The sequence below is a fragment of the Bidens hawaiensis genome, unplaced genomic scaffold, assembly GCF_021521415.1.
Source record: "Bidens hawaiensis isolate Kalapana, Puna unplaced genomic scaffold, B.hawaiensis_p1.1 tig00003760_1, whole genome shotgun sequence".
In the NCBI taxonomy this organism is placed as follows: domain Eukaryota; kingdom Viridiplantae; phylum Streptophyta; class Magnoliopsida; order Asterales; family Asteraceae; genus Bidens; species Bidens hawaiensis.
In genome coordinates, this window is record NW_027491216.1 from 824,888 (window position 1) to 840,915 (window position 16,028).

At 36.4% G+C, this 16,028-nt stretch overlaps 3 protein-coding genes and 1 non-coding gene across 4 annotated transcripts; 2 read left to right on the forward strand and 2 right to left on the reverse strand.

The window, feature by feature from the left end:
- The first annotated feature begins 2,048 nt into the window (after nucleotides 1-2,048).
- LOC143624300 (uncharacterized) lies at nucleotides 2,049-5,414 on the forward strand. The gene is made up of 9 exons (XM_077095000.1): nucleotides 2,049-2,103; nucleotides 2,185-2,346; nucleotides 2,737-3,134; nucleotides 3,254-3,307; nucleotides 3,908-4,029; nucleotides 4,141-4,245; nucleotides 4,683-4,935; nucleotides 4,978-5,069; nucleotides 5,162-5,414. The coding sequence occupies exons 1-9, from the start codon at nucleotides 2,049-2,051 to the stop codon at nucleotides 5,412-5,414; spliced, it is 1,494 nt and encodes a 497-aa protein (XP_076951115.1).
- A 1,013-nt stretch (nucleotides 5,415-6,427) lies between these two features.
- Nucleotides 6,428-9,149, forward strand: LOC143624325 (N-glycosylase/DNA lyase OGG1-like). The gene is made up of 4 exons (XM_077095020.1): nucleotides 6,428-7,159; nucleotides 8,447-8,657; nucleotides 8,773-8,983; nucleotides 9,078-9,149. The coding sequence occupies exons 1-4, from the start codon at nucleotides 6,495-6,497 to the stop codon at nucleotides 9,092-9,094; spliced, it is 1,104 nt and encodes a 367-aa protein (XP_076951135.1). The 5' UTR covers nucleotides 6,428-6,494; the 3' UTR covers nucleotides 9,095-9,149.
- Nucleotides 9,150-10,382: 1,233 nt separating this feature from the next.
- On the reverse strand, nucleotides 10,383-10,501 carry LOC143624350 (U5 spliceosomal RNA). The gene has a single exon (XR_013152092.1). It is a non-coding gene; the product is annotated as a U5 spliceosomal RNA (small nuclear RNA).
- An 855-nt stretch (nucleotides 10,502-11,356) lies between these two features.
- LOC143624338 (V-type proton ATPase subunit B 2-like) lies at nucleotides 11,357-15,312 on the reverse strand. The gene is made up of 13 exons (XM_077095033.1): nucleotides 15,235-15,312; nucleotides 14,770-14,825; nucleotides 14,493-14,651; nucleotides 14,202-14,313; nucleotides 13,818-14,026; nucleotides 13,602-13,730; nucleotides 13,372-13,509; nucleotides 13,150-13,300; nucleotides 12,989-13,071; nucleotides 12,833-12,880; nucleotides 12,672-12,725; nucleotides 12,470-12,553; nucleotides 11,357-11,870 (listed from the first exon to the last, which is right to left on the reverse strand). The coding sequence occupies exons 1-13, from the start codon at nucleotides 15,290-15,292 to the stop codon at nucleotides 11,685-11,687; spliced, it is 1,467 nt and encodes a 488-aa protein (XP_076951148.1). The 5' UTR covers nucleotides 15,293-15,312; the 3' UTR covers nucleotides 11,357-11,684.
- Between the last annotated feature and the right edge of the window lie 716 nt (nucleotides 15,313-16,028).

Sequence of the window (16,028 nt, forward strand, 5' to 3'; positions counted from 1 at the left end):
CTCACTGATATGTATTTTCTTGTTACCTCGGACCTATAGTACGAGAATAACGTTTTATAAATACTAGATCAACGATCTTGCTTCAGACCTTTAGTCTATTTGCATAAACTTTACCTTGACATTCATTTCTTTATAAAACATAAGGACCTCTAGTCCTTTCTTTATTCATTATTTATAAACTACGTTTCTTCTTCATGAAGAAACGTATATATCAAGTTTCTTCTTTCTTAAGAAACATTTTATAAAATCTTTATATAAAATAAAGAAATAATATTTCATCTATAATCTCATCTTATAAAATCTATATTTTCCAATTATTATATAATCAAGGTATGGGCTATACCCCCCCGACTAGGGTCTAAGCCATTTATAATATAATAATCGGGCATAACCCCTACCTTGTATAGCTTGTTTATAAGAAATGCCTAGGCTTTACTTGGGCATCACTTCTACTTGTCGGTGGAAAATCGAGAGAATAACTCGGTAGAGTTCTAGCACGTACTTCGAGACAACAAATCGTTGGAATATCGGTATGACGAGTTCGTGGAACGTTTATCAAGGGTATATGTGTGATTTAGGTGTGAGGATGGATGAAACTCATCCAATGGCTGCATATTTATAGGCAGAAAAGTACATCTTCGCGTCGCGCGAAGTTGTAATAAACCGCCTCAGGTTTTATTTGTCCTTCGCGTCGCGCGAAGTTGACCACTAGCTCTGATGATTTGACAAGTAGGCTTGTCACGTGTCACCACGAGGTGACACATGTCCTATGACGTGTTGCCACGTGTCGTTCAACGGTGCAGTTACTTCACGGTTATTTCGCGTCGCACGAAGCTTCAAGACCCAACATCTTCGCGTCGCGCGAAGGTGCTGAATTTCAAATCTTTTCATTTTAGTCCCTGATCTTTTGGTAGCTTGTATCACTGCGCCCATCGCCCTTCACCCGAGCACGAGCCCGTGCGCGTGCGCATCGGGTGCTTTGCACCCTCCGCTAGGACTAGTGAGAGTGGTTAGCCATATAATAACACTATCATGGAAAATTCCTTCCTTATAAAGTGCTTTCATTTCTTTACTACTTTCCATGTGGGATGGAGTTTTTCTTACTTTATTTATTTAACATAGGATACTTCCATTTCTTTATCTTATCTTTCTCACTAATTATACCTTGAATATTTTTTATCCCTCATCTTTATTATTTTGTCAAAATTGGACCAAATTTTCATGATGTTACAGTCAACAAGCGGTAGTGATGACAAAACCCCGTATACTTCACTCATTGGCTTAGCCAAAAAGCAGTTTGAGCAACTGGTATATGATGATATCGAAAATATTGTCATGAAATTGTTGGATTCTCACACTAAAGATGCGTCTTTATTATCAAAAGGGTAATGAAAATATACAAAACCGCAAAGATGGAGACAACCATTTGTGGAATGACTAGTTTGCTCTAGAGCCGATATACCCGCATAGATACTTCAGACATCGCTTTAATATCAGCAAACAACTTTCTAATCGAATTGTCGAATGTATGTCCTGCGAGTTTAAATACTTTACTTGAAGACCAGACATAATTGGTACAAAAAACTTGTGCCTTTAAAAATGCGCATATGCTATCCATCAGTTGGCATATGACACGCCAATTGACCAATGGGATGAATACATATGCCTTGGTGACAGTACTCATATTCTAGTTGGAAATTAAGGATTTGTAAGTATGGATAAATAAAGATAGAATTCCACGAATGGCCCCCATGGTTTGAGCCAGATTTTATACATGGTCCTTAATGTTTAAAACTTGCATGGATCATCCTTAACCAACAACTGTGGTTTCATTGTTGGTCCAACAAGATAACCAAGTTATCTTTTGGTGTTAAATGCTGGATATGACAGGGGTAATTTGGTCCATTCAATATTTTAATCTCTCTCATCTCTCTTAAAACCTCGTTACAACATAAAACCCCTTTTAACGCCCATCCCAATTATCCTAGACAATTAAAAGACCCTTTTCAACAAAAATATGGATGATCGAAGAATACTGATTGAAGAAAATGGTGACAGTTTTGTGGCGCATAAGGAAAGATGATGACTTTATCCCTGATTACGGTATGTTTTTTTGCTTGATTATTGCAAATCCTAAGTCTCTCTCAATTATACTAGGATGATAATTTCAAACTTGTAATGTAGGAGATGGAACGGTTTTCTTTATCGAACTCAACCATGGTGGGAAGTTTCCAGGTAGAAGATACTTGAATGGGAAGGTTAATAACTTTGATTTGGTGGATTCTGATGTCTTTTCCATTCATGAGTTGAACACAATGATTGAGAAATTAGGATTCCACTTTGAAGGTATCATTTACTAAGATCCCTGGTCAAGACCTTGATGTTGGACTTAGAGCACTAGGGAGTGATAATGATGTAATCAACATGCTACAATATATAGGAGTACGTAGAATAATTGAGATATATGTTCAGCATGATGTCTCAAATTTGGATACTTTTTCTAAATCATCCACTTGTCCATGGCTTTTATCTGTTTCCAAAGGAAAAAATGAGGAAACTTGGACAGTTAAAACTTACCACACTATCCATCGTTGTCTACAAACCAGAAATGCTAAACACTGCACCGCTAATGTTTTAGTTAAAGATGTGCAAGAATCCTTAGCCCCTAACCCTAATAATAAACTCAAGGCCCTTCAACATGAGCTGCAAAAATATATGAGCTTAATGTGTCAGAAGGCAAGGTATTTAGGGCTAGGGCAAAGGCAAAGAAGAATATAGAGGGAGCTTACACTGCTCAATATGCACTCTTGAGAGATTATAGCATGGAGTTACAGGCAACCAACATTGACACAACTGTCAAGATTGAAGTTGAACCAAGTACTGATCCCACAAGTGATACCAGAATGTTCAAGAGGATATACATATGCCCTGGTCCTTTAAAGAGGGGATTTAACTCAGGTATGAGACCTATTTTGGGTTTGGATGGAACTTTTATGAAAGGGAATTGGCCGGGGCAAATATTAACAGCTGTGGGTTCAGATGCAAATAATGGCATATATCCAGTTGCATATGCCGTTGTGGAGTCTGAAAGCACATCTTCTTGGACATGGTTCTTGGAATTGGCAATGACATTGGTTTGGATTCAAATTCCAACTTCACATTTATCAGTGATACACAAAAGGTAATTAATTAATTTATTTTTAGTTTGTAAATTACATGCCTTATTAACATATTTGTTTGTCTAATACTTTAGGGGATTATACCTGCTATAGAAAACCATTTTCCTAGTGCTGAACATAGATTTTGCGTAAGACATCATCATCATCGTACTCAGTATATCCCACCAATAGCAAAGCTATAGTAGGGTCTGAGGAGGGTAAGATGTAGACAGCCTTACCTCTACCCCATAAGGATAGAGAGGCTGCTTCCGGTGAGACCCCCGGCTCGATAGTAGTTTTGTATCAAGCCTTGGACATAAGGCACATAGCACTCAATCATCGGGACACCGGCTGATCGGTGCATGTACCCTTGTCTTTCGGCTATCAACGCCACTACATGATGCTGATTAACCGTCCGTCACTTTTAAAGTTATTTTCACGAGATTAGTAAAATAACGTCAAAATTAGTGCATTTTCACTTTGCCCACCCGAGGGTTCACACATATACACATCATATGTGCGCAATCCATGAAAATATGAAGCAGAGTTGGAGGGGAAAACTATACAAGGACTTATTGTACAAAGCTGCAAGAGCAACAACGGTCCCAGAATTTGCAGTAGTTATGGAGGAGTTAAAGAAGACAAGCCAAGATGCATATGATTGGTTAAGCAAGATTCCACCAAGACACTGGGCTAGATCACATTTTTCTGGTAAATTATTTATATTTGTCTAACTGTTGATCTTAAAGGTGTTCATGGCTCGGTTTAAACCGCGAAATCGTCCAAACCGGTCATCGATTTGGTTTCGCGGTCGGTTTTCTCTTTTAACTTTTGAACGGTCGGTTTCAAATATTCCAAACTGTAACGAAAGGTTTGTATTACGATTTATAAAAAACCGGCCGAATAAAACCGAGCCGATTCTATTCTAAGATTGAAATTGTGACTTTAATAACTATAATTCTCTTGATTTATTTTTTTGCAGCAAGTTCTTTTTTACCTCATCTTTAATTATTTTGAAGCATTTGGTTAGCAATCCCACTGTTCTTGTCTCCGCACTAATTATTATTAATAGGGATGAGCAAATTCGGTATTGGTACCGGTACCGGTACCGAAATTGGTACCAAAGTTTTGAGTTTCAGTATCGGTACCGGTATTTCCCGAATTTTTTACCTTTGGTACCGGTACCAAAAATTTGCAATTTTCGGGACCAGGATTTTCGGTACCGGTACGGTACCGATCTCATCCCTAATTATTAGAGCGTTTTATTTGCGCAGAAGACAAAATATATCTTGACTTACTTATTTAGTTATTCCGGATAATTTCTTTTATGTATTTGGATAGTTGTTTATAATTGAAAGGGTGTTTCGTGCACACTGGACCCATTTTTTCATTTTATACCTGATATATATTTTTATGTAAAATCCCATACCGTGGAACCAAACCGAACTGTTAACACCCCTAAGTTGATCTAGTGTTTTTACATGTATAATTTATAAATATTTTCATTTTTGCATCTATAGGTAGGTCTAAATGTGATGTTCTCTTGAACAATATGTGTGAGGTGTTTAATAGACAACTTTTAGAAGGCAGAGACAAGCCAATTATCACATGTTTAGAGTATATTAGGGAGTACATTATGAGGAAGATTGCGAAAGTCCAGAAGGTAATACAAAAGAGTCAGGGCCCTCTTTCACCAAATGCAACTGAAAAGTTCAAACATATCAAGGCAGAAGCATCAAAGTGCAAGGTTCAATGGAATGGTCTTCACAAGTTTCAAGTAAGTATTTATGGAGATCAATATGTTGTTGATGTTCAACAGAGGGTATGCTCTTGTAGGAGGTGGGAATTAGCTGGGATACCTTGTAAGCATGTCGTTGCTAGCATATGGAACATGGCAGTTAATGGTCACCAGTTGGTATTGAGGAAAGTTGGGTTGATCCAGTCTATATGCTAGACACATGGAAGGAAGTTTACATGCATAAGATTGAACCCATAAATGGCAGGAGCTTGTGGCCAAAGTCTCCATGGCCAACCACTTTGAGACCACCTAAGCATCACACTCCAATTAGCAGGCCAAAAAAGAAGAGAAACAAATCAAGTGAAGAACTTAGTCAAAAGATGGATCGTGGAGGGAAAATGTCAAGGCTGGGTAAGCCTATAACTTGTGGGATATGCAAACAGGAAGGTCACAATAGAAGATCTTACAACGAAGGTCAAGTGGAAAGGGGAAGGGGAAGGCGATTGAAAAAGGGATGACTGGAAAAGGGAAGGGGGTTGGAAAAAGGAAGAAGGATTCAAAGGGGAATGAGAAGGTTGGAAAGCATACTTGAATGTTTGGTTTATGTTTGTATGTTTAATGTCTTTTGTTTGGTTCAGTTCCACATCCATGGTGAATGTAGACTTTAATGCTTTTTGTTACTCTTTTGAAAGGAATGTATGGAAACTGATGGAATATATAATGCTAAGTTTAGCCCTTTTGAATGCATGTTAAAAGGTTTATTTTTTACTCTATTCCTTCGGGGTAGAGGTAAGGCTGTCTACATCTTACCCTCCTCAAACCCTACCATAGCTTTGCTATCGGTGGGATTTACTGAGTACGATGATGATGATGATGTTTGTTGTTATGTTAAAGCATTAAATAGATGCTAGAATGTTGAGACCACCTAAGTTTTAGTTTATATATCCAAGGTAGATTGGTTAGATAAGGTTTTAAAGAAGAGAGAGAGAGAAATTAAAATATTGAATGGACCAAAGTACCCCTGTCATATCCAGCATTTAACACCAAAAGATAACTTGGTTATCTTGTTGGACTAACAATGAAATCAAAGTTGTTGGTCAGGGATGATCCATACAAGTTTTAAACATTAAGTGCTATGTATAAAATCTGACTCAAACCACAGGGACCATTCGTGGAATTCTATCATAAATAAAAATAAAGATCAAATCCCACAATTTATTATCTCATATTGAAGAGGAGAGGGGATTGGTTGACTGAACCAACCCGAAATCGAACCAAAACCAAACCGTTTTGAAACCAATTATGTAAAAACCAGTTTGAAACCTATTGAAACCGTAGGTTCAGAATTAGTTTGTAATTCTCTCCACTGATATCGGTTCTAAGCTGATTAACCAAATCAAAACCAATCAAGAAACCGGTTTCTACCATAATCGAAACCGAACGTAACCTGGTAACAAACCGCTTTCAACCTGAACTACAAACCGGTTTTGTCCTTTGTTGACCAAACCGACCTTTAAGCGTTTTAAAACTGTTTGTACACCTCTCTCTCATATTCCGGACCAAACTGCCACACCCAAATCGATTCAGTCACCCATCACATGAAGCGCCACCGCCCCCTGCCGTCGCCGGCGCCGTCGTCAACCACCGGAACCCCAAAACCCACAATAACCCATTACTACTCTTCCAAGAAACCCAAAACCCCTCTTCTTCTTCTTCCGGACCTCAAACAAACCCCCAAATGGATACCCTTAAACTTACCCAAATCAGAACTCTATTTACCCTTAACTTTCCCCACCGGCCAAACATTCCGATGGAAACAAATAACCCCTTTCCAATTCACCGGCGTTATTGGGCCCCACCTCATCTCCCTCAAGCATTCTAACCAAACCCATGTATCCTACTGTCTCCACAACAATACCAGCCAATCTGATGCAAGATCAAAGCTTTTGGATTTCTTGAACATGGCCATTTCTTTAACTGATTTATGGAGTGACTTTTCTGCTGCTGACCCACGGTTTGCTGAGCTAGCAGGGTGTTTGAGTGGGGCCAGAGTGCTCAGGCAGGACCCACTTGAGTGTCTCATTCAGTTTATTTGTTCTTCTAATAATAATATTAAGAGGATTACTCAGATGGTTGATTTTGTCTCCTCTTTGGGGAATTATGTTGGCGAGGTTGAAGGGGTTGCCTTTTATGAGTTTCCTACGTTGGAAAGGCTGGCGGAGGTTTCGGAGGAAGAGCATCGGAAGGCGGGGTTTGGATACCGGTTAGTAATCGTTTACGCTTGTATTTATTATAAGTTATTATTTCTGTGAATGCATTTGTAGCTAGTTAAGTTTGCTAGTGTTAGATATCTATAATGGCATTCAGATGTTGTATGGTTTTACTAACAATTTTTTATAATCATAGTATGTCGTAATCAAATATTTAAATTAGTCATGAAGAAAATATGTTGCATGTTGGCTAACTTTTTGCATTTGGAGAGTACTACTTTAAAAATAAAAAATTGGAGTTTAAAATCAAAAGGGTGCAATTTTCTGATTATCATGAAGATTGTTCTTATGCTTGATTAGAAATGTTGATGGAGGAGCTTTTATAGTTGTGGTTGAAGTTGATTCAGCGTTAATGTTGAACACCGCTGAATGATATTAGTCGGATTAAGATATGAAATAGTGCAAATAAATCATTATAAAAACTCTTGTCATTGGATTTGGTTTTGAGGGTTCCCTTTTTGCATTTAGGTTTCCATTAGTTTTATAGCTCTTATCGAAGTTCATTCACCAACAAAGAAAATAGAAATCATGATAAAGCTATTTTCTGTTTTCCATTTTGTATTGCGTGTAATTTCATGTCATTATTGGTGGAATGAAGAAATACAGTTTTGACTTTTTTTCTATTTCATAGTTTCAGGATAATTTTTGCTCAATGGATCAACTAAGTTGTCTAGTTATAGAACAACAGAAGTTAGTAGTTATAGACTTAGAGATACACCATTTGACATTCACTTGGTGGTAAAACCCTTAAATGATTACATCATCTAGCCATTTTAAAAACCAGTTAGCAGCAATATATTGTCATGTTCCATAGAAAACAGAAAACAATAAGTTGACTTTTGAAAAGGTTCTCTAAGAATGATAGACGAATGCGCAAGTATATGTTTTCCTTTACGTGGTAGAAGTAGTGTGCCTATTATCTTGCTTTTTTTTTTTTTTGGTGATCCTTTAGGGATAAACCATAACCTGAATTGATGCATTTAACAGGTCAAAATAGAGCTCTATTATATGTTCATGCAGTTATATTTACTGCTTTAGATATGGTCACATACTGTCTTACGAAATACCAATTATATAAAATTGGGATAACCCATATCACAACCCACCCGCTTTGCTTGTTTTGAAACATTACCCAACCCACCCAATTTGTCATATCCACCCAAACATTGAGTCAATGACTAAAGTCTTTCACGTTAATGCATATTAAATTTCGATTTATAGTTTAAATTGATCGATTGCTCTACAATCTGATATTAATTTTCTTCATTTTACGAGAGCAGGGCTAAGTACATTAGAGGTACTGTAGAAGAACTGCAATCAAAGCCCGGTGGTGGTGTTGAGTGGCTTATGTCACTCAGAAAATTAGATCTTGAAAGTGCAGTCGAGGCGTTGACTAGTCTGCCTGGTGTGGGCCCCAAAGTGGCAGCTTGCATAGCTTTGTTTTCTCTAGACCAACATCATGCGGTTCCTGTCGATACACATGTCTGGAAGGTCAACTTCCTAGATTTCACATAACATGTTTTTACGTTACAAGTGTCAATACGGGAAATATGACACATTTCAGTTTGTGCTCTTTTTGAGTCATTATGCAATCTTTTGATGGCAGATTGCAACTAGATATCTGATTCCTGAGTTGGCTGGTAAAAAATTGACACCTAAGCTTTGCAGCCACGTGGCAGATGCATTTGTAGAAAGATATGGGAAGTATGCTGGATGGGCTCAGACTCTTCTTTTCATAGCAGAATTGCCTTCACAAAAGGCGCTTTTACAGTCTCTTAATGAAACTGTGAAAGATGTAAAACCAGAAAAGATTAAGGGTAATGAAAGTGTTTTAATGTAACAAGATGATATATGACAATATTGAGATTGATATTATCATTATTATTCTTTATAAAACTCATTTTGTGGCAGAAGAGGAAGGATCTTAACTCTTAAGTGGATAAATGACTTCCATCAGATGTTGACCTCCTTTTATTTTTTGGTGTAATTCTGGAAGGCTTGATTGAAGGTAGTGTGTTTTTTCCTGTATTAATTAATGTTTAATGTATTTAGTGAACTTTGTTGGCATTTGATTAATCAAGATTGGTTCATGAATACATACATGTCTAGTTTTTCATCAAAGTGTCAAGAAATCTAGTAACATTCATCGATAAGTGTGCAGTATATGAGCAAGTAGAGGTAACTGTTGAGTTTCTAGGTAGTCTTAGTTTTCAGCCTTCTAAAAAATACTACAAGGGGCAGTGTACCTTCTGAATCCAGATTTCATTGGTTTTCTGCCTTAACCCCTTAAAGGCCACTTGGCCAGCATAAATTCGGTTGTATTTGGTCCCACTGGGTAACAGGGTATTGGTGTGGAGTGTGGACCACTGTTAAACTGCGTAAACCAAACAGTATGACTCTGAAACTGGTCAAACCGTCTATTCTGCTTCAGTTTGGACGTTTTTGATTGGTTTCAATGGTTTATGAACACCCTATAATATAAAAATTTTAGGAGTTTTGGAGATACTTTCAACGCTTTATTTGCTACTGTTTTTGAGATCAAAATTGCATATTTTTTTCATTTTCATGACTTTGTAATTGCAGCTAAATGATCGAGCTTCATGATTACGCCACGTGTGCTGATGATTGGATGTGGTGAGCGTTATTATATATGTTGTGGTTTTGTAAAAGAGATGAACTTTTTATGGCTGAAAAGGTGGGAACTGAGAATTCTTCACATCATATGTGGTAATAGATTAATTTGACCATATTAAAGTTTAAAATGCATCTGGTTTTAACTTTAAAGTCACAATCTATGTTTTGGACTTGATAAATATATATATTTTTATGTGGTTGAAAAGTGGAAACAGATAATTCTTCATATTAAAAGTTTTATATATGTGGTAATTGATCAATCTAGCCGCTGCACCAGACCGGTGGGGTGCCTGGTTCTGGTCTGGGTCTGATCCGATTACAAAAGTCATGACTAAAGTAATTCCAGTCATTTGAATAAAATCTACAAGTTGGTAGTAGTTTGCTCCTGATATTATGAAGTCTCCCCATTTTGAATCTCTTTCGCCGCAACAAAAGGTCAAATCCGAGGTCCAAAAGGTTATCTCGTGAGACGTCACACACTTCACTTTGCATTGCAAATCAAGGCGTCGTATTGGACCATTCTCCTTATATTAAGGTTATGAGAGGAAGAACAAAAGGTTTAAGCTATAACCATCAGTTGGAGCTTTTCTAGAAAAGAAAAGTCTCTCCAAAAATAGGCGTATGCCACCTAATGCAGCGAGCACACATTATTCTTTAGTAAAAGGCGAAAGAATAGTTCGCTTTGTGCTCACTGCGTGGCTGCGTGCTTTTGAATGGCCTCACCTGCTTGCTTTAAATATTGGGTTTCACCTCTTTTGGTTTCTCTATACAACTGATGTGGGATGGAGATGGACTCCACATACCAAATATACATATTTCATATTCTTTTTTTCCTTTTGAGCTCACTGATTAAACTTCAATTTTATGCCAGAGGTTTGCTCAGGTCAATGTCAATTAGCAGTTTGAGGCTTTGAGCCTTGGTTTGGTTATTAAGTTCGAAACAACAACAAAAAAGATGTACATATCGATAGATATGAACAATGTTTTGTTCCAGCTTTGATTCTTGATTTCTGATTATGTTTGAGATCAAGTTGCAAGTCCAGTCCAAATCTTGTTTCTGTTATGTTCATATCTAGCCCTTGACTCCAGCCCTATCCGACGATAATTGTCTTTGATTCCACCCTACCTGTCCCGGTTTCAGTCATGATCTTGTAGCCCTTCATGTCCTGCAAGTGTCTTGGCCCGTACTGGTTTCAGTTATTATTTGCCATAACATATGAAGTCTCATCCAATAATAATCCATAATTTCCATATTTAGGAGCGGTTAGCTTGGCTATGTGTTAACCGTGAACACGATTAGCATCTATGCATCGTCAACTTAAAAGAGTGTTAATTACAGTTTTGTATAGTATTATCAAGAGTTTATTTTTATACATAGCTCATGAGCCAAGATAAACTTTTCTAGGTTTTTTTGATCTTTATACGCACACATACATTGAGAGTTCCCCCTGAATAGGAAACTCTGTTCGATTCAACGAGAAAGAAAAAAAAAAGAAAAGAAAAAACATGCGTTGACCATGAAAACCACCAAAAAGTACAGATTATAAAGCATAATTTATTCAAATATAAATAAACTTTCAAAACAAATCAAACAATAAAGTGTTGTTCAGGAGGAACAAATGGTCCAATTACAAGCAGGCAATAAACGAATGACTGTCTGCAAAAACAATAGATGATGTCTGCTAACAAATAAATATTTAACCAAACAAATACATTACACAACCTAACTGCCTCTTATGGAAAGCGATCGATCAACAGCCGCCGAGGTGCTTGGGTAGGTAGGTTCCCAACAAAATCAAACACAAAAACATATCCCTTTTTGTTTTATTCCATGCCTGCCAGCTTCAACAAATAACTAGAAACAAGTATCGGTTGTGGTTGTTTTCAGTTGGTGGCTTCACGGCTATAGAAAGCATCAAGGGTTTTGGCTGGAATACGGTGAAGAAGCTCACGCGGAAAGATCCTCAGAAGTGTCCATGCCAAATCCAGTGACTGAAAGATGTTTCGTGTGTCATACGCTCCTTGTGCCACAAACTTCCTCTCAAACTTGTCCAAAAATTCTAAGTATAACTGTTCCATTACCATTTACAAAATACAAATATAAAAACACATTAAGAACTTGTACAAATAATTAATAAATAAAAGAATGAATATTATATATATAGTGTTAGGATCAAATACAAATAGGTTTTAACATGCGAAACATACGAAGTGAAGAAAAAAAAGGACGCTGTGGCATTTTCGTAGATTTGATTATCACTATTCAGGAAATAATTACTCTACAACACAACTGAGGTAGAGTTGGGACAAATGAAGTAGAGTAATAATATTATACTACAACAAAATTAGCTTAATAATTATTACTCTACTTAAATTGTTGTAAAGTAATAATTAATTATGCCAGTTTAATTTCGTTGTAGGATAATAATATTACACTACAACAAAACTGAAGTAGCGTAACTATTATTAGTCTACTTCGATTGTTGTAGAGTTATTATTTACTGAATAATGTAATTATCATATTTACGAAAGTGGTATCGCATCCTTTTCTCTTCACTCTGTATACTTTGCACAGAAAAAGTTATTTGTACCTGATCCCACCCCTGTGTGTGTGTGTGTGTGTGTATAGAGAGGGAGAGAGATAGATAGATAGAGAGAGACAGAGAGACCAGATCCTCGGAAGAGAGAGCTTCTTCTCCGACCACAGCTTTCATGGCCTGAACATCTTTACCAATGGCATAATTTGCATATAGCTGAAGAATATATAACAATAAAAATCATTTATTTCATAAGTGACAGATTTTGTAAACTATTAATTTATTATTGAAGGAAAGTGAGAGAATGTGTATATAAAATCCAAGCAATGTTGACCTGATTGGAGACATCAGAATGGTCTCTGCGAGTCATCCCCTCACCAATAGCACTCTGTAATTATATAACTCTTTATTAAACCAAATCCTTCTATTTGCATCCTTAGTTATTAACTCACAAACCGAAGCTGTATCCAAATCAATTAGAGATTTGGGGCTTACCTTCATCAATCGAGATAGTGATGGAAGCACATTGATCGGAGGGTAAATCTGTCAATTTCATCATATCAACACTTTTCAGTTTAGTCATTTTAATATTTAATAAAATGGCCAATCAATCATCATTAATAAACTCAAAACACTATTCTTAAAACAAACCTGTCTGTTGTGAAGCTGCCTGTCAATATATATCTGTCCTTCAGTAATATAACCCGTAAGATCAGGAGTAGGATGTGTGATATCTGAGGAATCAATCCATAAAATTCATAAAGCAATTAGTAAAGGAAATGTAAATAAGGGTAAAAGTTAAACTATATTACCATCATTAGGCATAGTCAAAATTGGAATTTGGGTGATGGAGCCCTTTCGGCCTTCAATTCTTCCAGCACGCTCATAGATTGTTGCCAGATCAGTATACATATAACCAGGATACCCACGCCTACCTGGCACTTCCTCTCTAGCAGCAGACACCTGCAATAACTCGAGTTTATAAGCATTGCTTACCAAGAATATTAATAAGCGCCTGCAATAGTTATAATTACCTCACGAAGAGCATCAGCATAAGAACTCATATCAGTTAAGATAACAAGAACGTGTTTCCCACATTCGTATGCTAAATATTCTGCTGTTGTCAAAGCAATACGAGGAGTGATAATACGCTCAATTGTCGGGTCGTTTGCCTATACAATAGTGTTCAAAGATAAGCATTTTAAAACCAGTTATTATGATAATAAGGGCAAATCACTAATCATAACAATTATAAGATACTTACAAGGTTGAGAAAAAGAGTGACTCTCTCCATAGAACCATTTTCCTCAAAATCACGTTTGAAAAACTGTGCGGTTTCCATGTTCACACCCATAGCTGCAAACACAATTGCAAAGTTGTCCTCCTCACCACCCTGTACACAAGCAAGCAATTCAGTGTCAACTTTATTACTTTATTTAATTAACATAAAAAAATATTCAAAGATACACAGCATTTATACCTCAAGCAAGTTATCAGTTTTTTCCAAGCGTTTGACCAAGCCAGCTTGACGACAGATTTGAGCAGCAATTTCATTGTGGGGAAGACCAGCAGCAGAAAACAAAGGAATCTTTTGTCCTCTAGCAATTGAATTCATGACATCAATTGTGGAGATACCAGTTTGTATCATTTCTTCAGGGTATGTTCTCTCACTAGGATTGATAGAACTTCCTGAAATAATAATACACAAAGTATATCAGAAAATGCTAATTGCAATTGTGCTGATAATGTGTAATAAAGTCCTTAAGAACATCAAATCTTTAATCTTTGAGAAAAAAAATTAGGCAGAAAAATGTTCCACATGTTGTAAAGATGCATTATTAAACATTAAAACTTAAAGCTCTACCAGAAATATCCAGATAAGCCTCGGGCAAAATTGGAGGGCCATTATCAATTGGCTTCCCAGACCCGTTGAATATGCGCCCCAGCATATCCATGGAAACTGGAGTTTTCAAGACCTGCAAATGTATAGATTCTTGTTTTAAATCAAAATAAATAAGTAGAAAGGTGCTAGTTAAACTCATCTAAACAGACGCAATATATAAGCATAAGAAATAGCATCAAGATGTAATGTGTCATTTAAGTAAAAGGGCTTGTTTAATGAAAGAAAAAAAAACAAAAAAAGAGACTTGTGTACCTCCCCAGTGAATTGAACAGTTGTGAATTTGTTGTCAATTCCAGACGTTCCTTCAAAGACCTGGACAACAGCTTTCTCTCCATCAACTTCCAAAACCTGACCACGTCTTGTTGTTCCGTCTCCTAAACGGATATTGACAATCTCTTGATACTTTGGTCCCTGTTAGTATTTAAACATGCATGCACATGTCACTTATCAAAGGTGTACATCTACATAAAATGCATTCAGAAATAAACATAATACAGAAGAATGTATGAAGTATAAAATATAAACGAACCTTCACTTTATCAAGAATGACCAGTGGTCCAGCAACACCAGATACAGTTCTATATTCTGTACAAACATTATGAATCAGCGAGTTCAGAAATCAAGCAGAGTCATTGATATTTACAAACTGAACAAACATATGTGGGAGTTAGAATCAATCAGATATTTATAATCATTATGACACAGAATTGCAGGAGTCGTTGATAAACGAAAGGTTAAATATAGATCAAGTTGTTTTGACTATGAGAAATAATCATCTTATCTGATCACCATCATACATCTCAGTAGATAAAATTCTTTTAATTTAATACAGACTACCGCAAGAACTATTGGATAGCATGACATTCTTATCAAAAAGTTTCAGATTTACTATTTAATCAATTTTCCAAAAACAATGATCTTGTTCAGCTATTTACCAAATACACTAAATGAAGCATATGCGTTGACATTATAAGCAACAATAACATAATCTTACCCATTCCAATTTCAAGTGTTCCTTCCTCCATGGTGGCGTTGTCTTTTGCAGCAACCATTTTCAGCTATCAAAGAACCTACAAAACCAAAATTACAACAATGTTAAAACAATAATTGAAACCACATACTTGGCAATAAGTCTCTAGGTCTAGGCTGGCGCAAGCGATTGAGCATAGAAATCACATAGACAGTATCAACACATACATTATTAAATCCAATTAATAATCAATGGCGATGAAATTGTGAGATGAGTTAGTTAAATAAGAAACAAATTTAAGATCGAGCTAAGCATATTACGGTTGAATCAGATTGTTTCTAATTCTCCTCTAGACTTGAAGGAAAGACCCTAACGATGAGCGATTACGTTTACCGATTGATCTAAAGATAATCAAAATCAATCGATCGATCCTTATAACAACAGAAGCTAATTAAGCAATATTCGTAACCTAAAACGTAAATTAGGCGGATATGGATGGTGTAAGACAAATCAAATACAGATTCGATGAGGCTTACTTGTTCGATTGGATTGGATTGGATCCAATTGGGGGTTTTCTGTTGTGAGTTTAGATCCAAAGGGAAAGGGTGGTGGTGGATTTCATGTGATGTGTGGCTCTGCTGCACAGACCACGATCTTGAATATTGATTGATGATTTGAGTTTAATTTAATTTAATAATAATAATAATAATAATAATAGCTATATTACCAAAAACATCCTTTCACTTTGTTTAGCTTCTCATGTGCATTTTATCATAATAAACAGTCCATTTTACGAGGAATATTGATTGATTGATTGA

What these genes read in the sequence shown, in the direction of transcription:
- LOC143624300 (XM_077095000.1), top strand. Translation starts at nt 2,049, where the DNA reads ATGGTGACAGTTTTGTGGCGCATAAGGAAAGATGATGACTTTATCCCT. An exon ending in ATTCCAAACTGTAACGAAAG is followed by an intron (nt 4,030 to 4,140) that starts GTTTGTATTACG and finishes ATTTTTTTGCAG; the next exon opens with CAAGTTCTTTTTTACCTCAT. An exon ending in ATGGTCTTCACAAGTTTCAA is followed by an intron (nt 4,936 to 4,977) that starts GTAAGTATTTAT and finishes GATGTTCAACAG; the next exon opens with AGGGTATGCTCTTGTAGGAG.
- LOC143624325 (XM_077095020.1), top strand. Translation starts at nt 6,495, where the DNA reads ATGAAGCGCCACCGCCCCCTGCCGTCGCCGGCGCCGTCGTCAACCACC. An exon ending in AAGGCGGGGTTTGGATACCG is followed by an intron (nt 7,160 to 8,446) that starts GTTAGTAATCGT and finishes TTACGAGAGCAG; the next exon opens with GGCTAAGTACATTAGAGGTA. An exon ending in TCGATACACATGTCTGGAAG is followed by an intron (nt 8,658 to 8,772) that starts GTCAACTTCCTA and finishes TTTTGATGGCAG; the next exon opens with ATTGCAACTAGATATCTGAT.
- LOC143624338 (XM_077095033.1), bottom strand. Translation starts at nt 15,292, where the DNA reads ATGGTTGCTGCAAAAGACAACGCCACCATGGAGGAAGGAACACTTGAA. An exon ending in ATGCTGATGCTCTTCGTGAG is followed by an intron (nt 13,301 to 13,371) that starts GTAATTATAACT and finishes GAGTTATTGCAG; the next exon opens with GTGTCTGCTGCTAGAGAGGA. An exon ending in CACTATCTCGATTGATGAAG is followed by an intron (nt 12,726 to 12,832) that starts GTAAGCCCCAAA and finishes ATATAATTACAG; the next exon opens with AGTGCTATTGGTGAGGGGAT.